Below are 25,629 nucleotides of genomic sequence, written 5' to 3'. Positions count from 1 at the left end.
CAGTCTGGCCACTTCCTATGGACTACCACATAGTACAACAGTATGGCCACTCCCTAGGACTACCACAGAGTACAACAGTCTGACCACTCCCTAGGACTACCACAGAGTACCACATTCTGGCCACTTCCTATGGACTACCACAGAGTACAACAGTCTGACCACTCACTAGGACTACCACAGAGTACCACATTCTGGCCACTTCCTATGGACTACCACAGAGTACAACAGTCTGGCCACTTCCTATGGACTACCACAGAGTACAACAGTCTGACCACTCCCTAGGACTACCACAGAGTACAACAGTCTGACCACTTCCTATGGACTACCACAGAGTACAACAGTCTGACCACTTCCTATGGACTACCACAGAGTACAACAGTCTGGCCACTTCCTATGGACTACCACATAGTACAACAGTGTGGCCACTCCCTAGGACTACCACAGAGTACAACAGTCTGGCCACTTCCTATGGACTACCACATAGTACAACAGTGTGGCCACTCCCTAGGACTACCACAGAGTACAACAGTCTGGCCACTTCCTATGGACTACCACAGAGTACAACAGTCTGACCACTCCCTAGGACTACCACAGAGTACAACAGTCTGGCCACTTCCTATGGACTACCACAGAGTACAACAGTCTGACCACTTCCTATGGACTACCACAGAGTACAACAGTCTGGCCACTTCCTATGGACTACCACATAGTACAACAGTCTGGCCACTCCCTAGGACTACCACAGAGTACAACAGTATGGCAACTCCCTAGGACTACCACAGAGTACAACAATCTGGCCACTTCCTATGGACTACCACAGAGTACAACAGTCTGGCCACATCCTATGGACTACCACAGAGTACACCAGTCTGGCCACTTCCTATGGACTACCACAGAGTACAACAGTCTGGCCACTAGCTATGGACTACCACATAGTACAACAGTCTGGCCATTCCCTAGGACTACCACAGAGTACAACAGTCTGGCCACTTCCTATGGACTACCACAGAGTACAATAGTCTGGCCACTTCCTATGGACTACCACATAGTACAACAGTATGGCCACTCCCTAGGACTACCACAGAGTACAACAGTCTCGCCACTTCCTATGGACTACCACAGAGTACAACAGTCTGACCACTCCCTAGGACTACCACAGAGTACAACAGTCTGGCCACTCCCTAGGACTACCACAGAGTACAACAGTCTGGCCACTCCCTAGGAATACCACAGAGTACAACAGTCTGGCCACTTCCTATGGACTACCACAGAGTACAACAGTCTGACCACTCCCTAGGACTACCACAGAGTACAACAGTCTGGCCACTTCCTATGGACTACCACAGAGTACAACAGTCTGGCCACTTCCGATGGACTACCACAGAGTACAACAGTCTGACCACTCCCTAGGACTACCACAGAGTACAACAGTCTGACCACTTCCTATGGACTACCACAGAGTACAACAGTCTGACCACTTCCTATGGACTACCACAGAGTACAACAGTCTGGCCACTTCCTATGGACTACCACATAGTACAACAGTCTGGCCACTCCCTAGGACTACCACAGAGTACAACAGTATGGCCACTCCCTAGGACTACCACAGAGTACAACAATCTGGCCACTTCCTATGGACTACCACAGAGTACAACAGTCTGGCCACATCCTATGGACTACCACAGAGTACACCAGTCTGGCCACTTCCTATGGACTACCACAGAGTACAACAGTCTGGCCACTAGCTATGGACTACCACATAGTACAACAGTCTGGCCATTCCCTAGGACTACCACAGAGTACAACAGTCTGGCCACTTCCTATGGACTACCACAGAGTACAATAGTCTGGCCACTTCCTATGGACTACCACATAGTACAACAGTATGGCCACTCCCTAGGACTACCACAGAGTACAACAGTCTCGCCACTTCCTATGGACTACCACAGAGTACAACAGTCTGACCACTCCCTAGGACTACCACAGAGTACAACAGTCTGGCCACTCCCTAGGACTACCACAGAGTACAACAGTCTGGCCACTCCCTAGGAATACCACAGAGTACAACAGTCTGGCCACTTCCTATGGACTACCACAGAGTACAACAGTCTGACCACTCCCTAGGACTACCACAGAGTACAACAGTCTGGCCACTTCCTATGGACTACCACAGAGTACAACAGTCTGGCCACTTCCGATGGACTACCACAGAGTACAACAGTCTGACCACTCCCTAGGACTACCACAGAGTACAACAGTCTGACCACTTCCTATGGACTACCACAGAGTACAACAGTCTGACCACTTCCTATGGACTACCACAGAGTACAACAGTCTGACCACTTCCTATGGACTACCACAGAGTACAACAGTCTGACCACTTCCTATGGACTACCACAGAGTACAACAGTCTGAGCACTTCCTATGGACTACCACAGAGTACAACAGTCTGACCACTTCCTATGGACTACCACAGAGTACAACAGTCTGGCCACTTCCTATGGACTACCACATAGTACAACAGTCTGACCACTTCCTATGGACTACCACAGAGTACAACAGTCTGACCACTCCCTAGGACTACCACAGAGTACAACAGTCTGACCACTTCCTATGGACTACCACAGAGTACAACAGTCTGGCCACTTCCTATGGACTACCACATAGTACAACAGTCTGACCACTTCCTATGGACTACCACAGAGTACAACAGTCTGACCACTCCCTAGGACTACCACAGAGTACAACAGTCTGACCACTTCCTATGGACTACCACAGAGTACAACAGTCTGGTCACAGTAGGCCATACTGTGGTACATTGTGTCTAAAACTATCCACCTGCCCAGTACTAGTCTGGTCTGCACTACAAAACAACCACAAACCATTTTGTACACAATGCATCACCGGCTATGTTTGAAACACTCTCAGGATTGGCCATTGATTGGTTGAAATGGGAACAAAGGCTCCTAAGAACATTTCAGGCACGTCTGTTATTCTACACTACAGCATGTGGATTGATTGGCTATTGAAACTAATAATAGGTAGTAAACATCTTGTTAACAAATATGATGTCCTCTTAGCTTGACCCAAAGGATTCACAGCACAGAGAGCATCATTTTATTTTCTTTATTATCCCAAATCTCAGAGATACAATATGTCTGACTTAATTAGGCTTATCTACGTTTATCTAAGATGTCTGTTTCATAGGTTTGATCCTGTTTTAATGTAATATTCTTTTCTTACGGATTTTTACTAAGGAACTTTCTCCTCAATGTAGTAGTCAGTAACAACAGTATAACATTAAGTGTCTTCTACCAGAAAAGTGTCCTAGCCTGGCAACCAAAGACACACTGTATACACACTTTACCACGCTGTTTTTCTTCGAGAGGGTATCTTGTAACGTTACTGTACTTACATCTGAGTTGAAGCGGAGTTGACAGATGTTACAGGAAATCACTTGTTTTTTCTTCGGAGGGATGGAGACTCCAAACGTGTGGTTTATTACAGCTTTCTGGACGGGATCCATCTGGAAGACAAGAAGACAGGAGAGTAATGTTTAAGTATTGCACTGGTTCTTGAGAGATAGAGAGGGGGAGAGAGAGAGAGAGGGGGAGAGAGGGAGAGAGAGAGAGGGGGAGAGAGGGAGAGAGAGAGAGAGGAGAGAATGGGAGAGAGAGAGAGAGAGAGAGCGACAGGGGGAGAGAGAGAGAGAGAGAGAGAGAGAGAGAGAGAGAGAGAGAGAGAGAGAGAGAGAGAATGGGAGAGAGAGAGAGAGAGAGAGACAGAGGGGAGAGAGGGAGAGAGAGAGAGAGAGAGAGAGAGAGAGAGAGAGAGAGAGAGAGACAGAGGGAGAGAGAGAGAGAGACAGAGGGAGAGAGAGAGAGAGAGAGAGAGAGAGAGAGAGAGAGAGAGAGAGAGAGAGAGAGAGAGAGAGAGAGAGAGGGAGAGAGAGAGAGAGAGAGAGAATGGGAGAGAGAGAGAGAGAGAGAGACAGAGGGGAGAGAGAGAGAGAGAGAGAGAGAGAGCGAGAGAGAGAGAGAGATCTCCCTTCCATCTACTGTAATACATTAGGTGGTTCCCACAGCCAAGCAGCACCCCAGGGTCAGTGGAGAGCAGAATGGGTAGATAGTGAACACCTTAAAGGAGGACAGATGGTAGCCTGGTAGTGTTCACTACCCGGTGACGCTCATCTCCAGAGAAAGGTGTTAAAGACATATTAGATACTCAGACTGGTAAAATAACAAAGGGTAATACTTTACTTAAAGCATGTGTGTATAATTAACTATGACAAACAATGAACTGTGAGGACAAAGCACATGTAAAGGACTCCAGGATCATGGAAATGGAAGATGAATCACCTCCATTGATTTGCTTGTGCTTATAAGAGCTTTCTCTTGTAGTTACACAAACACATTGAAACTGAAAGAAAAACCACTTGGGCCTTCTTTGTGAATGAACCTGTCATGCCCTGATCGTAGAGATCCTTTTATGTCTCTATTTTGGTTGGTCAGGGCGTGAGTTTGGGTGGGCATTCTATGTCTGGTGTTCTATGTTGTCCTTGTTTTGTATTTCTATGTGTTTGGCCTGGTATGGTTCCCAATCAGAGGTAGCTGTCTATCGTTGTCTCTGATTGAGAACCATACTTAGGTAGCCTGTTCCCACCTGTGTTTGTGGGTGGTTGTTTTCTGTTTTGTGTTTCATTACCTTACAGAACTGTTCGTTTGTCGTTTTTGTTGTTTTGTCAAGTGTTTCGTATTTTATTAAAAGTAATATGAACACTTACCACGCTGCACCTTGGTCCTCTTCTCCTTCTCCCGACGACAATCGTTACAGAACCCTCTGTTAATAAGTGGACAGTATGTTTTAAAAGGCCCTTTAACACTGCAACACTGAAAAGGTCTTTTCACACTGCATGTTCTTAGCCCAGGGCTATCCTTAACGCTGGGTAATAACTAACCCTCCATTCGCTCAGGCATTCACTAACCCTGGGCAGTGTGCAGTGTGAACGTGACTATTCTAATAATACATGAGAGAACACAGCTCATTTCTCTGTAGCTCAGAGAACACCAGGTAGGAAAATATTTGATAACATATCACATGGGCTTTGGTAACGCTGTAGTAAAAAATACATTTGAAAGTTTTGACCACCAAGACATTCCTAGAGTAGTCTTTAATGGTATTCATTCATAGTTCATCATAACTACTGCTGTCAGACAAACATCCTACAGTACATAGAAAATAACAACAAGCTTCCGACACCTCGACGTGAGCCTGATCCCCACTACCAAATCACATGGAGACTGAACGAAGGCCACATTACATATTTGATGCCATCTCTCCTTCCTATTGCCAGCTAACATACAGTTGAATAATAACATATTAGGCCACATTACATATTTGATGCCATCTCTCCTACCTATCGCCATCTCACATAGAATAATGAGATCAGGACTCCACAGAAGAGAGAACAAATACAAAAATACAGTATATTGAGAGGCAAGTTGTTCTTGGCCAGAGAATCAATTAACGTTATTCTACCATTCTATGTATGCCATTAGTTATTCTACCATTCTATGTATGCCATTAGTTATCCTGCCATTCTATGTATGCCATTAGTTATTCTACCATTCTATCTATGCCATTAGTTATCCTGCCATTCTATGTATGCCATTAGTTATCCTACCATTCTATGTATGCCATTAGTTATCCTACCATTCTATGTATGCCATTAGTTATTCTACCATTCTATGTATGCCATTAGTTATTCTACCATTCTATCTATGCCATTAGTTAGTTATTCTACCATTCTATCTATGCCATTAGTTATTCTACCATTATATCTATGCCATTAGTTATTCTACCATTCTATCTATGCCATTAGTTAGTTATTCTACCATTCTATGTATGCCATTAGTTATCCTACCATTCTATGTATGCCACTAGTTATTCTACCATTATATGTATGCCACTAGTTATTCTACCATTCTATGTATGCCACTAGTTATTCTACCATTCTATGTATGCCATTAGTTATCCTACCATTCTATGTATGCCACTAGTTATTCTACCATTATATGTATGCCACTAGTTATTCTACCATTCTATCTATGCCATTAGTTATTTTACCATTCTATGTATGCCATTAGTTATCCTACCATTCGATGTATGCCATTAGTTATTCTACCATTCTATCTATGCCATTAGTTAGTTATTCTACCATTCTATGTATGCCACTAGTTATTCTACCATTCTATGTATGCCATTAGTTATCCTACCATTCTATGTATGCCACTAGTTATTCTACCATTCTATGTATGCCACTAGTTATTCTACCATTCTATGTATGCCACTAGTTATTCTACCATTCTATGTATGCCATTAGTTATTCTACCATTCTATGTATGCCACTAGTTATTCTACCATTCTATGTATGTCACTAGTTATTCTACCATTCTATGTATGCCATTAGTTATTATACCATTCTATATATGCCATTAGTTAGTTATCCTACCATTATATATATGTCATTAGTTATCCTACCATTCTATCTATGCCATTAGTTAGTTATTCTATGTATGCCACTAGTTATTCTACCATTCTATGTATGCCACTAGTTATTCTACCATTCTATGTATGCCATTAGTTATTCTACCATTCTATGTATGCCATTAGTTATTATACCATTCTATATATGCCATTAGTTAGTTATCCTACCATTATATGTATTCCATTAGTTATCCTACCATTCTATCTATGCCATTAGTTATTCTACCATTCTATCTATGCAATTAGTTATCCTTCCATTCTATGTATGCCATTAGTTAGTTATCCTACCATTCTATCTATGCCATTAGTTAGTTATTCTACCATTCTATGTATGCCACTAGCTTTTCTACCATTCTATCTATGCCATTAGTTAGTTATTCTACCATTCTATGTATGCCATTAGTTATTCTACCATTCTATCTATACCATTAGTTATCCTACCATTCTATGTATGCCATTAGTTATTCTACCATTCTATCTATACCATTAGTTATCCTACCATTCTATGTATGCCATTAGTTACTCTACCATTCTATGTATGCCATTAGTTATTCTACCATTCTATGTATGCCATTAGTTATCCTACCATTCTATGTATGCCATTAGTTATTCTACCATTCTATGTATGCCATTAGTTATTCTACCATTATATCTATGCCATTAGTTATTCTACCATTCTATGTATGCCATTAGTTAGTTATTCTACCATTATATATATCCCGTTAGTTATCCTACCATTCTATGTATGCCATTAGTTATTCTACCATTCTATGTATGCCATTAGTTATTCTACCATTATATCTATGCCATTAGTTATTCTACCATTATATCTATGCCATTAGTTATTCTACCATTCTATCTATGCCATTAGTTAGTTATTCTACCATTCTATGTATGCCATTAGTTATTCTACCATGCTATGTATGCCATTAGTTATTCTACCATTCTATCTATGCCATTAGTTAGTTATTCTACCATTCTATATATGCTGTTAGTTAGTTATCCTACCATTCTATATATGCCATTAGTTATCCTACCATTCTATATATGCCGTTATTTAGTTATTCTACCATTCTATGTATGCCATTAGTTATCATACTATTCTATCTATGTCATTAGTTATCCTACCATTCTATCTATGCAGTTAGTTAGTTATACTACCATTCTATGTATGCCGTTAGTTGGTTATCCTACCATTCTATATATACAATTAGTTATCCTACCATTCTATCTATGCCATTAGTTAGTTTTCCTACCATTATATGTATATCATTAGTTATCCTACCATTCTATCTATGCCATTAGTTATTCCATGTTAGCTTTCTTTGAAGAGCTCACAGGAACTGTCTAGTCTGGAGAGAGAGAGAAAAGGAGGGGAGAAAGAGAGTGCAAAGAGAGAGAGTGTGTGCTTCCGTGAGGATGTACAAAAGGTCTGAGCTATATGCCCCCTCTCTGTTCTCTGTCCCTCCATTTATCCAACCCCCCTCTCTCTCATTCACTATATCTCTATCGCGCACGCACCCACGCACGCACGCACACACACACACACGCACACGCACACGCACACGCACACGCACACACACACACACACACAGAAGTGGTGTCACAATGTTGTTTACCCACACGATCAGAGCCAGCAACCACCAAGCCATCCAATCCATTAAGACTTTACAAGGCTGCTTCCACTCCAAAATGGCACTCTATTGACAGTGCTACACAGTGCTCTACTTTTGAACAGGGCCCTTAGAGCTAGGGAATCAAATCAAATCAAGCGTTATTTATACAGCACATTTCATACATGGAATGCAACGCAATGTGCTTTACAGGAAAAAACTAATAAAAAACAATGAAAATAAAAACGGAAATATTTACTACACAACCAACATAAGATAAAAAACAAAAGAATGACACAAACTGAACGACTAAAAAGCACCCTAAGGAAAAGGAATAGGGTGCCACTTGGGACGCAGACTTTACAGGTTATTACAGTCAGGCCAGGAGGATAACAGCCAGTTAGAGGCCACCACCTCTCCTTCCTTTAACTAATAAGAAGGCTTTTAATATCAGGATAAGTGCCAAGGCTTGATGCTGCCCACCCACACCATCCACACACATACAGTATACAACTTGATTCAATTACTGTAAGCAGCAGCAGCACCTGAGAATCATTTAAGCCTCCAGATCAGAAGACCTTAAAGAGGGCACTTATGCAGTGTACCTATAGTCATTACTCTGACAACGTCATGGTCATGGTAGTGTTATAAAGAGACACAAAGACAAAGGGAATGAAACATCTAAAGTAGGCGGTAATAACATTGTACATGTGATGTGTTATTGACAATATCGTGTATGGTGCTATATTGTTATCGTGTATGGTTCCATACTGTAATTGTGTATGGTGCTATATTGTTATCGTGTATGGTTCCATACTGTAATTGTGTATGGTGCTATATTGTTATCGTGTATGGTTCCATACTGTACTTGTGTATGGTGCTATATTGTTATCGTGTATGGTTCCATACTGTAATTGTGTATGGTGCTATATTGTTATCGTGTATGGTTCCATACTGTAATTGTGTATGGTGCTATATTGTTATCGTGTATGGTTCCATACTGTAATTGTGTATGGTGCTATATTGTTATCGTGTATGGTTCCATACTGTAATTGTGTATGGTGCTATATTGTTATCGTGTATGGTTCCATACTGTAATTGTGTATGGTGCTATATTGTTATCGTGTATGGTTCCATACTGTAATTGTGTATGGTGCTATATTGTTATCGTGTATGGTTCCATACTGTAATTGTGTATGGTGCTATATTGTTATCGTGTATGGTTCCATACTGTAATTGTGTATGGTGCTATATTGTTATCGTGTATGGTTCCATACTGTAATTGTGGATGGTGCTATATTGTTATCGTGTATGGTTCCATACTGTAATTGTGTATGGTGCTATATTGTTATCGTGTATGGTTCCATACTGTACTTGTGTATGGTGCTATATTGTTATCGTGTATGGTTCCATACTGTAATTGTGTATGGTGCTATATTGTTATCGTGTATGGTTCCATACTGTACTTGTGTATGGTGCTATATTGTTATCGTGTATGGTTCCATACTGTACTTGTGTATGGTGCTATATTGTTATCGTGTATGGTTCCATACTGTAATTGTGTATGGTGCTATATTGTTATCGTGTATGGTTCCATACTGTAATTGTGTATGGTGCTATATTGTTATCGTGTATGGTTCCATACTGTAATTGTGTATGGTGCTATATTGTTATCGTGTATGGTTCCATACTGTAATTGTGTATGGTGCTATATTGTTATCGTGTATGGTTCCATACTGTAATTGTGTATGGTGCTATATTGTTATCGTGTATGGTTCCATACTGTAATTGTGTATGGTGCTATATTGTTATCGTGTATGGTTCCATACTGTACTTGTGTATGGTGCTATATTGTTATCGTGTATGGTTCCATACTGTAATTGTGTATGGTGCTATATTGTTATCGTGTATGGTTCCATACTGTAATTGTGTATGGTGCTATATTGTTATCGTGTATGGTTCCATACTGTAATTGTGTATGGTGCTATATTGTTATCGTGTATGGTTCCATACTGTAATTGTGTATGGTGCTATATTGTTATCGTGTATGGTTCCATACTGTAATTGTGTATGGTGCTATATTGTTATCGTGTATGGTTCCATACTGTAATTGTGTATGGTGCTATATTGTTATCGTGTATGGTTCCATACTGTAATTGTGTATGGTGCTATATTGTTATCGTGTATGGTTCCATACTGTAATTGTGTATGGTGCTATATTGTTATCGTGTATGGTTCCATACTGTAATTGTGTATGGTGCTATATTGTTATCGTGTATGGTTCCATACTGTAATTGTGTATGGTGCTATATTGTTATCGTGTATGGTTCCATACTGTAATTGTGTATGGTGCTATATTGTTATCGTGTATGGTGCTATATTGTTATCGTGTATGGTGCTATATTGTTATCGTGTATGGTTCCATACTGTACTTGTGTATGGTGCTATATTGTTATCGTGTATGGTTCCATACTGTACTTGTGTATGGTGCTATATTGTTATCGTGTATGGTTCCATACTGTAATTGTGTATGGTGCTATATTGTTATCGTGTATGGTTCCATACTGTAATTGTGTATGGTGCTATATTGTTATCGTGTATGGTTCCATACTGTAATTGTGTATGGTGCTATATTGTTATCGTGTATGGTTCCATACTGTAATTGTGTATGGTGCTATATTGTTATCGTGTATGGTTCCATACTGTAATTGTGTATGGTGCTATATTGTTATCGTGTATGGTTCCATACTGTAATTGTGTATGGTGCTATATTGTTATCGTGTATGGTTCCATACTGTAATTGTGTATGGTGCTATATTGTTATCGTGTATGGTTCCATACTGTAATTGTGTATGGTGCTATATTGTTATCGTGTATGGTTCCATACTGTAATTGTGTATGGTGCTATATTGTTATCGTGTATGGTTCCATACTGTAATTGTGTATGGTGCTATATTGTTATCGTGTATGGTGCTATATTGTTATCGTGTATGGTTCCATACTGTACTTGTGTATGGTGCTATATTGTTATCGTGTATGGTTCCATACTGTAATTGTGTATGGTGCTATATTGTTATCGTGTATGGTTCCATACTGTAATTGTGTATGGTGCTATATTGTTATCGTGTATGGTTCCATACTGTAATTGTGTATGGTGCTATATTGTTATCGTGTATGGTTCCATACTGTAATTGTGTATGGTGCTATATTGTTATCGTGTATGGTTCCATACTGTAATTGTGTATGGTGCTATATTGTTATCGTGTATGGTTCCATACTGTAATTGTGTATGGTGCTATATTGTTATCGTGTATGGTTCCATACTGTAATTGTGTATGGTGCTATATTGTTATCGTGTATGGTTCCATACTGTAATTGTGTATGGTGCTATATTGTTATCGTGTATGGTTCCATACTGTAATTGTGTATGGTGCTATATTGTTATCGTGTATGGTTCCATACTGTAATTGTGTATGGTGCTATATTGTTATCGTGTATGGTTCCATACTGTACTTGTGTATGGTGCTATATTGTTATCGTGTATGGTTCCATACTGTACTTGTGTATGGTGCTATATTGTTATCGTGTATGGTTCCATACTGTACTTGTGTATGGTGCTATATTGTTATCGTGTATGGTTCCATACTGTAATTGTGTATGGTGCTATATTGTTATCGTGTATGGTTCCATACTGTAATTGTGTATGGTGCTATATTGTTATCGTGTATGGTTCCATACTGTAATTGTGTATGGTGCTATATTGTTATCGTGTATGGTTCCATACTGTACTTGTGTATGGTGCTATATTGTTATCGTGTATGGTTCCATACTGTAATTGTGTATGGTGCTATATTGTTATCGTGTATGGTTCCATACTGTAATTGTGTATGGTGCTATATTGTTATCGTGTATGGTTCCATACTGTACTTGTGTATGGTGCTATATTGTTATCGTGTATGGTTCCATACTGTAATTGTGTATGGTGCTATATTGTTATCGTGTATGGTTCCATACTGTAATTGTGTATGGTGCTATATTGTTATCGTGTATGGTTCCATACTGTACTTGTGTATGGTGCTATATTGTTATCGTGTATGGTTCCATACTGTACTTGTGTATGGTGCTATATTGTTATCGTGTATGGTTCCATACTGTACTTGTGTATGGTGCTATATTGTTATCGTGTATGGTTCCATACTGTAATTGTGTATGGTGCTATATTGTTATCGTGTATGGTTCCATACTGTAATTGTGTATGGTGCTATATTGTTATCGTGTATGGTTCCATACTGTAATTGTGTATGGTGCTATATTGTTATCGTGTATGGTTCCATACTGTAATTGTGTATGGTGCTATATTGTTATCGTGTATGGTTCCATACTGTACTTGTGTATGGTGCTATATTGTTATCGTGTATGGTTCCATACTGTAATTGTGTATGGTGCTATATTGTTATCGTGTATGGTTCCATACTGTAATTGTGTATGGTGCTATATTGTTATCGTGTATGGTTCCATACTGTAATTGTGTATGGTGCTATATTGTTATCGTGTATGGTTCCATACTGTAATTGTGTATGGTGCTATATTGTTATCGTGTATGGTTCCATACTGTAATTGTGTATGGTGCTATATTGTTATCGTGTATGGTTCCATACTGTAATTGTGTATGGTGCTATATTGTTATCGTGTATGGTTCCATACTGTAATTGTGTATGGTGCTATATTGTTATCGTGTATGGTTCCATACTGTAATTGTGTATGGTGCTATATTGTTATCGTGTATGGTTCCATACTGTAATTGTGTATGGTGCTATATTGTTATCGTGTATGGTTCCATACTGTAATTGTGTATGGTGCTATATTGTTATCGTGTATGGTTCCATACTGTAATTGTGTATGGTGCTATATTGTTATCGTGTATGGTTCCATACTGTACTTGTGTATGGTGCTATATTGTTATCGTGTATGGTTCCATACTGTAATTGTGTATGGTGCTATATTGTTATCGTGTATGGTTCCATACTGTAATTGTGTATGGTGCTATATTGTTATCGTGTATGGTTCCATACTGTAATTGTGTATGGTGCTATATTGTTATCGTGTATGGTTCCATACTGTAATTGTGTATGGTGCTATATTGTTATCGTGTATGGTTCCATACTGTAATTGTGTATGGTGCTATATTGTTATCGTGTATGGTTCCATACTGTAATTGTGTATGGTGCTATATTGTTATCGTGTATGGTTCCATACTGTAATTGTGTATGGTGCTATATTGTTATCGTGTATGGTTCCATACTGTAATTGTGTATGGTGCTATATTGTTATCGTGTATGGTTCCATACTGTAATTGTGTATGGTGCTATATTGTTATCGTGTATGGTTCCATACTGTAATTGTGTATGGTGCTATATTGTTATCGTGTATGGTTCCATACTGTAATTGTGTATGGTGCTATATTGTTATCGTGTATGGTTCCATACTGTAATTGTGTATGGTGCTATATTGTTATCGTGTATGGTTCCATACTGTAATTGTGTATGGTGCTATATTGTTATCGTGTATGGTTCCATACTGTAATTGTGTATGGTGCTATATTGTTATCGTGTATGGTTCCATACTGTAATTGTGTATGGTGCTATATTGTTATCGTGTATGGTTCCATACTGTAATTGTGTATGGTGCTATATTGTTATCGTGTATGGTTCCATACTGTAATTGTGTATGGTGCTATATTGTTATCGTGTATGGTTCCATACTGTAATTGTGTATGGTGCTATATTGTTATCGTGTATGGTTCCATACTGTAATTGTGTATGGTGCTATATTGTTATCGTGTATGGTTCCATACTGTAATTGTGTATGGTGCTATATTGTTATCGTGTATGGTTCCATACTGTAATTGTGTATGGTGCTATATTGTTATCGTGTATGGTTCCATACTGTAATTGTGTATGGTGCTATATTGTTATCGTGTATGGTTCCATACTGTAATTGTGTATGGTGCTATATTGTTATCGTGTATGGTTCCATACTGTAATTGTGTATGGTGCTATATTGTTATCGTGTATGGTTCCATACTGTAATTGTGTATGGTGCTATATTGTTATCGTGTATGGTTCCATACTGTACTTGTGTATGGTGCTATATTGTTATCGTGTATGGTTCCATACTGTAATTGTGTATGGTGCTATATTGTTATCGTGTATGGTTCCATACTGTACTTGTGTATGGTGCTATATTGTTATCGTGTATGGTTCCATACTGTAATTGTGTATGGTGCTATATTGTTATCGTGTATGGTTCCATACTGTACTTGTGTATGGTGCTATATTGTTATCGTGTATGGTTCCATACTGTAATTGTGTATGGTGCTATATTGTTATCGTGTATGGTTCCATACTGTACTTGTGTATGGTGCTATATTGTTATCGTGTATGGTTCCATACTGTAATTGTGTATGGTGCTATATTGTTATCGTGTATGGTTCCATACTGTACTTGTGTATGGTGCTATATTGTTATCGTGTATGGTTCCATACTGTAATTGTGTATGGTGCTATATTGTTATCGTGTATGGTTCCATACTGTAATTGTGTATGGTGCTATATTGTTATCGTGTATGGTTCCATACTGTACTTGTGTATGGTGCTATATTGTTATCGTGTATGGTTCCATACTGTAATTGTGTATGGTGCTATATTGTTATCGTGTATGGTTCCATACTGTAATTGTGTATGGTGCTATATTGTTATCGTGTATGGTTCCATACTGTAATTGTGTATGGTGCTATATTGTTATCGTGTATGGTTCCATACTGTAATTGTGTATGGTGCTATATTGTTATCGTGTATGGTTCCATACTGTAATTGTGTATGGTGCTATATTGTTATCGTGTATGGTTCCATACTGTAATTGTGTATGGTGCTATATTGTTATCGTGTATGGTTCCATACTGTAATTGTGTATGGTGCTATATTGTTATCGTGTATGGTTCCATACTGTAATTGTGTATGGTGCTATATTGTTATCGTGTATGGTTCCATACTGTAATTGTGTATGGTGCTATATTGTTATCGTGTATGGTTCCATACTGTAATTGTGTATGGTGCTATATTGTTATCGTGTATGGTTCCATACTGTACTTGTGTATGGTGCTATATTGTTATCGTGTATGGTTCCATACTGTAATTGTGTATGGTGCTATATTGTTATCGTGTATGGTTCCATACTGTACTTGTGTATGGTGCTATATTGTTATCGTGTATGGTTCCATACTGTAATTGTGTATGGTGCTATATTGTTATCGTGTATGGTTCCATACTGTACTTGTGTATGGTGCTATATTGTTATCGTGTATGGTTCCATACTGTAATTGTGTATGGTGCTATATTGTTATCGTGTATGGTTCCATACTGTACTTGTGTATGGTGCTATATTGTTATCGTGTATGGTTCCATACTGTAATTGTGTATGGTGCTATATTGTTATCGTGTATGGTTCCATACTGTAATTGTGTATGGTGCTATATTGTTATCGTGTATGGTTCCATACTGTAATTGTGTATGGTGCTATATTGTTATCGTGTATGGTTCCATACTGTAATTGTGTATGGTGCTATATTGTTATCGTGTATGGTTCCATACTGTACTTGTGTATGGTGCTATATTGTTATCGTGTATGGTTCCATACTGTAATTGTGTATGGTGCTATATTGTTATCGTGTATGGTTCCATACTGTAATTGTGTATGGTGCTATATTGTTATCGTGTATGGTTCCATACTGTAATTGTGTATGGTGCTATATTGTTATCGTGTATGGTTCCATACTGTAATTGTGTATGGTGCTATATTGTTATCGTGTATGGTTCCATACTGTAATTGTGTATGGTGCTATATTGTTATTGTGTATGGTTCCATACTGTAATTGTGTATGGTGCTATATTGTTATCGTGTATGGTTCCATACTGTAATTGTGTATGTGGTCCTTGTTGTGTATGGTGCTTATTGTATTCCTTCCAACTGTGCATTTTCAACCCTATACAAAACAACACAACTAAACACAATGCACTGGTGGTACACACCCCACCAACCCAACCCAGCAAAACAACTCGAGAAAAATGACTTTAACTGTCATTCAGTGACTGTTAATTAAATTCCAGTGATAAGCAGACAGAGAAAGCTGCAGGGCTAAAGGCAGGCAGGTCCAGGCTGTCACTGTCCAATTCATTTCAATTACACGTTCCTGTCATCTCCTGTTCACCTCCTCAATGCAAATCATTCTGGAAACAAATCAACTTCACAACCTCAAAAGTCTGTCACCACTTCAATGTTACTGCTGAGGCAAATATTTATATTAACCTTTATTTATACAGGTTAGTCTTATGGAGATGAAATCTACGTCAAAACATAATGAAATAAAACAGGTCAAATATAGAGTACTCTAGTGTAGAGTAGATACAGTATGTAATCATAAATAATCCCTTTAGCATGTCGCTACGCCACTCAGTGTGTCAGAGTTTCGCATGTCTGACTGACATGAGTTAATGAAGACAGAGGATGATGTACAGGAGGAATCGAGGCAAGTCTCTCTCTCTCTCGCCCTCTTTCTCTTTCTGCCTCCATCTTTCTCTCTCTCTCTCTCTCTCTCTCTCTCTCTCTCTATGTAATACTGCCAATTACCTACCAGTACCAGTGATGACAGTAATAACATGTTGTCAGACTTAGTGTCAGAACCCACGAGCCCACTTGTCCTGTTACAGGATGCATTTGACAATATGATGAATGGGATACAAAATGCACACTCTAATTCAATCATTGCAGTCTGGCACCTCTCTCACCAAGTGCATATCAGAGGAGGCTGGTGGTAGGAGCTAGAGGACATACTCATTGTAATGGCTGGAATGGAATTCCTGGAAACTGAGTCAAAAGTGGTTTCTATATGTTTGATGTGTTTGATGCCGTTCCATTTATTCCATTCCAGCCATTACAATGTGCCTGTCCTCCTATAGCTCATCCCACCAGCCCCCACTGGTGCACATGAACAATCAACATTTACAGTGCCTTTCAAAAGTATTCACCCCCTTGGCGTTTTTCCTACATTATTTAATGTAATGGACATACACAAAATAGTCCAAATAGATTAAATGAAAAAAATATCTTGTTTCAAAAAATTAAAAAAATTTAAAACGGAAAAGTGGTGCGTGCATATGTTTTCACCCCCTTTGCTATGAAGCACCTAAATAAGATCTGGTGCAACCAATAACCTTCAGAAGTCACATAATTAGTTAAATAAAGTCCACCTGTGTGCAATCTAAGTGTCACATGATCTGTCACATGATCTGTTCTGAAAGGCCCCAGAGTCTGCAACACCACTAAGCAAGGGGCACCACCAAGTAAGCGGCACTATGAAGACCAAGGAGCTATCCAAACAGGTCAGGGACAAAGTTGTGGAGAAGTACAGATCAGGGTTGGGTTGTAAAAAAATATCCGAAACTTTGAACATCCCACGGAGCACCATTAAATCCATTATTAAAAAATGGAAAGAATATGGCACCACAACAAACATGCCAAGAGAGGGCCGTCCACCAAAACTCACGGACCAGGAAAGGAGGGAATTAATCAGAGAGGCAACAAAGAAACCAAAGATAACCCTGAAGGTGCTGCAACGCTCCACAGTGGAGATTGGAGTATCTGTCCATAGGACCACTTTAAGCCGTACACTCCACAGAGCTGAGCTTTACGGAAGAGTGGCCAGAAAAAAATAAGCAAACATGTTTGGTGTTCGCCAAAAGGCATGTGGGAGACTCCCCAAACATATTGAAGAAAGTACTCTGGTCAGATGAGACTAAAATTGAGCTTTTTGGCCATCAAGGAAAACACTATGTCTGGTGCAAACCCAACACCTCTCATCACCCCGAGAACATTTTATCGTCAGGGACTGGGAAACTGGTCAGAATTGAAGGAATGATGGATGGCGCTAAATACAGGGAAATTCTTGAGGGAAACCTGTTTCAGTCTTCCAGAGATTTGAGACTGGGATGGAGGTTCACCTTCCAGCAGGACAAGGACCCTAAGCATACTGCTAAAGCAACACTCGAGTGGTTTAAGGGGAAACATTTAAATGTCTTGGAATGATCTAGTCAAAGCCCAGACCTCTGTGGTATGACTTAAAGATTGCAGTACACCAGCGGAACCGATCCAACTTGAAGGAGCTGAAGCAGTATTGCCTTGAAAAACCTCAGTGGCTAGATGTGGCAAGCTTATAGAGACATCCCCAAGAGACTTGCAGCTGTAATTGCTGCAAAATGTGGCTCTACAAAGTATTGACTTTGGGTGGGTGAATATTTATGCACGCTCAAGTTTTCTGTTTTTTTGTCTTATTTCTTGTTTGTGTCACAATAACAAATATTTTGCATCTTCAAAGTGGTAGGCATGTTGTGTAAATCAAATGATACAAACCCCCCAAAAATCAATTTTAATACCAGGTTGTAAGGCAGCAAAATAGTCAAAATGCCAAGGGGGTGAATACTCTCACAAACCACTCTACAAGGTAAGAATATATGTTGCTCAGACAAAGGTTATCACCATAGAATTCTAATTATATGGTTATCACAGACTGAAAGCTTAGCTAATAAAAACACTGACATTGCATCTGACTGAAGTTTGCAGAGACTCCTTTTTCACTATAACATTACTTAATAAACATACATATTATGTTGCAGTCATTCTTACAGTAGCCTACATTTTGTGTTTCAAGAATTTTATATTGAGAGCAGCTGCAGAGGAAAACAAAGACAGATCAATTCACCATCTGTTGGTTTTGTACTCCTGAATGTACCGTGAGTTTCTGACACCTGCAGAGTATTGTGTTGTCTTCACAGGTTTATTGATTCAGAGTACACGGTAGTACAGTGACTACAGAACAGTGATGCTGCAACAATGAAGGTATCAAACCTCATACTGTATGTTCCAACACCATACTCCATCCTCCTCAACAAAAGATTCACAGCATGAAAAATACATCTACAATAAACAAAAGTATAAATGCAACCTGCAACAATTTCAAAGATGTTACTGAGTTACAGTTCAGATAAGGAAATCAGTCAATTGAATTAGGTACTAATCTGTGGATTTCACATGACTGGGAATACAGATATGCATCTGTTGGTCACAGATACCTTTAAAAAAAGTAGGGGCGTGGATCAGAAAACCAGTCAGTATCTGGTGTGACCAGCATTTGCCTCATGCAGCATCTCCTTCGAGTGGATCAGGTTGTTGATTGTGGCCTGTGGAATGTTGTCCCCCCTCTTCAATGGTTGTGCGAAGTTGCTGGATATTGGCAGAAACTGAAACACGCTGTCGTACGCGTCGATCCAGAGCATCCCAAACAGGCTCAATGGGTGACATGTCTGATGGGTATGAAGGCCATGGCAGAACTGGGACATTTTCAGCTTCCAGGAATGTGTATTATCCTGCTGAACGTTGAGGTGATGGCAGCAAATGAATAGTATGACAATGGACCTCAGGATCTCATCCTGGTATCTTTGTGCATTCAAATTGCCATCAATAAAATGAATTGTGTTTGTTGTCCGTAGCTTATGCCTGTCCATACTGGTGGGACGCTGCTATAGACCACCAAGTGCTAACAGTCAGTATCTGGATAACATGTGTGAAATGCTTGATAATGTATGTGATATCAAAAGAGAGGTATACTTTCTGGGTGATTTAAATATTGACTGGTTTTCATCAGGCTGCCCACTCAAGAGAAAGCTTCAAACTGTAACTAGTGCCTGCAACCTGGTTCAGGATATGAATCAAACTACAAGGGTAGTTACAAACAGTACATGAATGAAATCATGAACATGTATTGATCATATCTTTACTAATTCTTTATCAACAATGACAAGCCACTGGGGTCTGGCAATGTGGATGGAAAATTACTGAGGATAATAGCGGACGGTATTACCACTCCTATTTGCCATATCTTTAATTTAAGCCTACTAGAAAGTGTGTGCCCTCAGGCCTGGAGGGATGCAAAGGTTAGTCCCCTATGATAGTAAAGCCCCCTTAACTGACTTTGGTTTAAAATGGAAAAATGGTGTTTGACTAGATACAATGCTATTTTACAGTAAACAAACTGACAACAGACTTTCAGCACGCTTATAGGGAAGAACATTCAACAAGCACAGCACTTATATAAAATGACTGATGATTGGCTGAGAGAAATTGGTGATAAAAAGATTGTGGGGGCTGTTTTGTTAGACTTCAGTGAGGCTTTTGACATTATCGATCATAGTCTGTTGCTGCAAAAGCGTATGTGTTATGGCTTTACACCCCTGCTATATTTTGGATAAAGTCTAACAGAACACAGAGGGTGTTCTTCAATGGAAGCCTCTCCAACAAAATCCAGGTAGAATCAGGAATTCCCCAGGGCAGCTGTCTAAGCCCCTTACTTTTTTCAATCTTTACTAATGACATGCCACTGGCTTTGAGTAAAGCCAGTGTGTCTATGTATGCAGATGACTCAACACTATACACGTCAGCTACCACAGCGACTGAAATGACAGCAAAACTTCACAAAGAGCTGCAGTTAGTTTCAGAATTGGTGGCAAGGAATAAGTTAGTCCTAAATATTACAAAAACGAAAAGCATTGTATTTGAGACAAATCATTCACTAAACCCTAAACCTCCACTAAGGTTCTCTTTTGTAATGAATAATGTGTAAATTGAGCATGTTGAGGAGACTAAATTACTTTGAGTAACCCTGGATTGTAAACTGTCACAGTCAAAACATATTGATACAACAGTCGCTAGGATGGGGAGAAGTCTGTCTATAATAAAGTGTTGCTCTGCATTCTTAAAAGCACTATCAACAAGGCAGGTCCTACAGGCCCTAGTTTTGTCGCACCTGGACTGTTCAGTCGTGTGGTCAGGTGCCACAAAGAGGGACTTAGGAAAATTGCAATTGTCTCAGAACAGGTTAGCACGGCTGGCCCTTGGATGTACACAGAGAGCTAGCATTAATAATATGCATGTGAATCTCTCCTGGCTCAACGTGGAGGAGAGATTGACTTCATCACTACTTGTATTTGTGAGAGGTATTGACATGTTGAATGCACCGAGCTGTCTGTCTAAACTACTGGCACACAGCACAGACACCCATGCATACCCCACAAGACATGCCACCAGAAGTCTCCACACAGTCCCCAAGTCCAGAACAGACTATGGGAGGCACACAGTACTACATAGAGCCATGACTACACGGAACTCTATTCCACATCAAGTCTATTCCACATCAAGTAACTCATGCCAGCAGTAAAAATAGATTTAAAAAACAGATAAAAATACACCTTATGGAACAGCGGGAACTGTGAAGCAACACAAACATAGACACATGCATACAAACACAAAATAACATACACACATGTACACATGGATTTTGTGTTATAGATATGTGGTAGTAGAATAGAGGCCTGAGGGCACACACGTAATATGATGTGAAATCTGTTATGAATGTATTGTATTGTTTTTAAAATGTATAATTGCCTTAACTTTGCTGGACCCCAGGAAGAGTAGCTGCTGCTTTGGCAGCTAATGGGGATCCGTAATAAATACAAATACAAATACACATACCATAACCCCAATGCCACCATGGAGCACTCTGTTCACAACGTTGACATCAGAAAACTTCTCACCCACACGACGCCATACAGTACAGTTGAAACCGATATTCATGCGTAAAGAGCACTCTTCTCCAGCGTGCCAGTGGTCATCTCCACCCGGCACAGCCAGAAGAGGACTGGCCACCCCACATAGCCTTGTTCCTCTCTAGGTTTCTTCCTAGGTTTTGGCCTTTCTAGGCAGTTTTTCCTTGCCACCGTGCTTCTACACCTGCATTGCTTGTACAGCACAGGTGTAGAAGCACGGTGTACAGGTTTGTACAGGTTTCTGTACAGCACTTTGATATATCAGCTGATGTAAGAAGGGCTATATAAATACATTTGATTTGATCGAAGGTGACGTCGGTTATGAATCCGACCTGCATTCCGATCAAGACCCTGGTGAGGACAACGAGCACATCATCTTGCAACAGCTCTGTTGGACATTCCTGCAGTCAGCATGTCAAATGTACGTTCCCTCAAAACTTGAGACATTTGTGGCGTTGTGTGACAAAACTGCACATTTGAGAGTGGCCTTTTATTGTCTCCAAGACAAGGTGCACCTGTGTAATGATCATGCTGTTTAATCAGCTCCTTGGTTTGCCACACCTGTCAGGGGGATGGATTATCTTGGCAAAGGAGAAATGCTCACTAACAGGTAAGTAAACAAATTTGTGCACAACATTTTAGAGAAATAAGCTTTTTATGCGTATGGAAGATTTCTGGGATCTTTTATTTCACCTCATGAAACATGTGACCAACACTTGACATGTTGCGTTGTACTCTACACCTGATCCTAGATCTGTTTTTGCTGTCTTGTCAACTCTTAATGGTCATTGTCATGTTTCAATACGGCCTCCAGTCTCATTTCACCTCGTTTACAGTATCACGTGATTTACTTTCACTTTCACATTTGGGCAGGCGTAAGGTCGAAGGGCAGGCATTACGTTGCAAAAGTGGGCGTGTTCATGTGCTGGCTTATACTAGTTCTGTCAACAACACGCATACATCACCGTTTGAAAAATGTGCTACACAGACGTCTCTGCAGAGAAAGCAGCTTTGTGTCTGACTACATCCCCGATGCAGATTCGCTTCCCTTGGAAGATCTGGAGAGAGAATTCGCACGTCTCTACTTCACAGGAGAAGCATTTGAACGTAAACCTTTTATTTTTTATTTTAAAAAATAGACATGTCGGGAGATGAGTTTGGATTGGTCTGCCATGTAGCCTGCTTCTGTCTATAACATGAGCTGGTCAGTATGTGTTGATAGTCCTTTCTACCGCGCCGTTTTTTAAAGATATGCAGTGCATTCGGAAAGTATTTAGACCCCTTCTCCTTTTCCACATTTTGTTACATTACAGCGTTATTCTAAAATGTATTAAATCATTTTTTCCCCTCATCAATCTACACACAATATCCCATAATGACAAAGCGAAAACAAGCTAAGTATCCAAAACAGCTTTTAGATTACCAGGGCGAAACATTTATACAAGGGCAAGTTATTAGTCATTACAACAGCAAGGGTGAGCTAGTCTACCGTTCTTGTCCATCCTCAGCGTCTGTGATGGTTTCATCCATATGAAAAGTACTATCTGATCCTTCACTAACATTAGAGTATAAGGATTTGTCTACTTCTGTCAGCCTATACATTTTCTGCATGTTGGGCTTCACCATTCCTGCAGTTGAGAAGCTCTCCTTGGTAAAATGAGCATGGCACAGGCGACTACTTTGAAAAGGTGCGACTCGTCTTTCCCAGCAAATTCCAACCATCTTCGCCGGCATTCTGGACTTGTTGGAAAGATAAAGAAAAAGTTGGCTTGGATGTCTTGCATCCGGTTTGGCTGTACTGTGACTTTCTCCAAAACAATGCTACTGGATTACCAATAACGGTAGGCAACTCTACATCCAGGTAACCTAACCTACAGGGGTTGGGTTATGGCCAATGACATAATGTCTTCCAGTTGTGGAAGCTCTGTCTGGGTGAGGTCGAGAATGCACAGAAATACACATTTTGCTCAAAACATATTTTTTGCAATTTAGTTTGTGTACTTTAGTGTATTTATACTTGGGATATCACTTTTCAACTCCTTGAAGGAGTTGGTAAGATAGCACAAACAGATCTAGGATCAGGCTACTGCATGCAGCACTTGATACAGTTCCTGTATTTAAGCATTCATGTTACAGAGCTAGTATTTTCTTTCACATTTATTTAACCAGGTAGCGTTAGGCCAGTTGAGAACAAGTTCTCATTTACAACTGCGACCTGGCCAAGATAAAGCAAAGCAGTGCGACACAAACAACACCACAGAGTTACACATGGAATAAACAAGCGTACAGTCAATAACATAATAGAAAAAAAGAAAGTATATATACAGTGTGTGCAAATGGGGAGGAGGTAGGCAATAAATAGGCCATAGTAGCGAGGTAATTACAATTTAGCAGATTAACACTGGAGTGATAAATGAGCAGATGATGATGTGCAAGTAGAGATACTGGTGTGCAAAAGAGCAGAAAAGTAAATAAAAACAATATGGGGATGAGGTAGGTAGATTAAACATCAGCTATCTAAGCAGCTAACCGATCGCTGCAGCTGTACATAGTCCATCTGTAAATAACCCACCCAAAGATAGTGAGGGAAATATAAGTTTCAGCGATTTTTGCAATTCGTTCCAGTCACTGGTAGCAGAGAACTGGAAGGAAAGGCAGCCAAAGTATGTGTTGGTTTTAGGGATGACCAGTGAGATATACCTGCTGGAGCACGTGCTATGGGTGGGTGTTGTTATCGTGACCAGTGAGCTGAGATAAGGTGGAACTTTACCTAGCATAGACTTATAGATGACTTGGAGCCAGTGGGTCTGGCAACGAATATGTAGCGAGGGCCAGCCGACTAGAGCATACAGGTCGCAGTGGTGGGTGGTATAAGGGGCTTTGGTAACAAAACGGATGGCACTGTGATAGACTGCATCCAGTTTGCTGAGTAGAGTTATTGGAAGCTATTTTGTAGATGACATCGCCGAATTCGAGGATCGGTAGGATAGTCAGTTTTACTAGGGTAAGTTTGGCGGCGTGAGTGAAGGAGGATTTGTTGCGAAATAGAAAGGCGATTCTAGATTTGATTTTGGATTGGAGATGTTTAATATGAGTCTGGAAGGAGAGTTTACAGTCTAGCCAGACACCTAGGTATTTGTAGTTGTCCACATATTCTTGGTCAGAACCGTCCAGGGTAGTGATGCTAGTCGGGCGGGCGGGTGCAGGCAGCGAACGGTTGAAAAGCATGCATTTGGTTTTACTAGCGTTTAAGAGCAGTTGGAGGCCATGGAAGGAGTGTTGTATGGCATTGAAGCTTGTTTGGAGGTCCAAAGAAGGGCCAGATGTATACAGAATGGTGTCGTCTGCGTAGAGGTGGATCAGGGAATCACCAGCAGCAAGAGCGACATCATTGATATATACAGAGAAAAGAGTCGGCCCGAGAATTGAACCCTGTGGTACCCCCATAGAGACTGCCAGAGATGCGGACAACAGGCCCTACGATTTGACACACTGAACTCTGTCTGCGAAGTAGTTGGTGAACCAGGCGAGGCAGTCATTTGAGAAACCAAGACTATTGAGTCTGCCTATAAGAATACGGTGATTGACAGAGTCGAAAGCCTTGGCCAGGTCGATGAAGATGGCTGCACAGTACTGTCTTTTATCGATGGTGGTTATGATATCATTTAGTACCTTGAGCGTGGCTGAGGTGCAGCCGTGACCAGCTCGGAAACCGGATTGCACAGCGGAGAACGTTCGGTGGGATTCGAAATGGTCAGT

General features: G+C 40.1%; 1 protein-coding gene across 4 annotated transcripts in view; it reads right to left on the bottom strand.

The window, feature by feature from the left end:
* LOC139538883 (zinc finger protein 385B-like) overlaps positions 1–25,629 on the bottom strand; it is a 174,897-nt gene that overhangs the window by 34,134 nt on the left and 115,134 nt on the right. For all 4 annotated transcript variants that reach the window (XM_071341404.1, XM_071341406.1, XM_071341408.1 and 1 more), the window contains one exon: positions 3,416–3,526. In XM_071341404.1, coding sequence (XP_071197505.1) covers positions 3,416–3,526 — 111 coding nt within the window. The remainder of the gene's footprint in view (positions 1–3,415; positions 3,527–25,629) is intronic.

The sequence above is a fragment of the Salvelinus alpinus genome, chromosome 14 (genome assembly GCF_045679555.1).
Source record: "Salvelinus alpinus chromosome 14, SLU_Salpinus.1, whole genome shotgun sequence".
NCBI lineage: Eukaryota > Metazoa > Chordata > Actinopteri > Salmoniformes > Salmonidae > Salvelinus > Salvelinus alpinus.
This window is presented reverse-complemented; position numbering and strand designations above follow the sequence as displayed.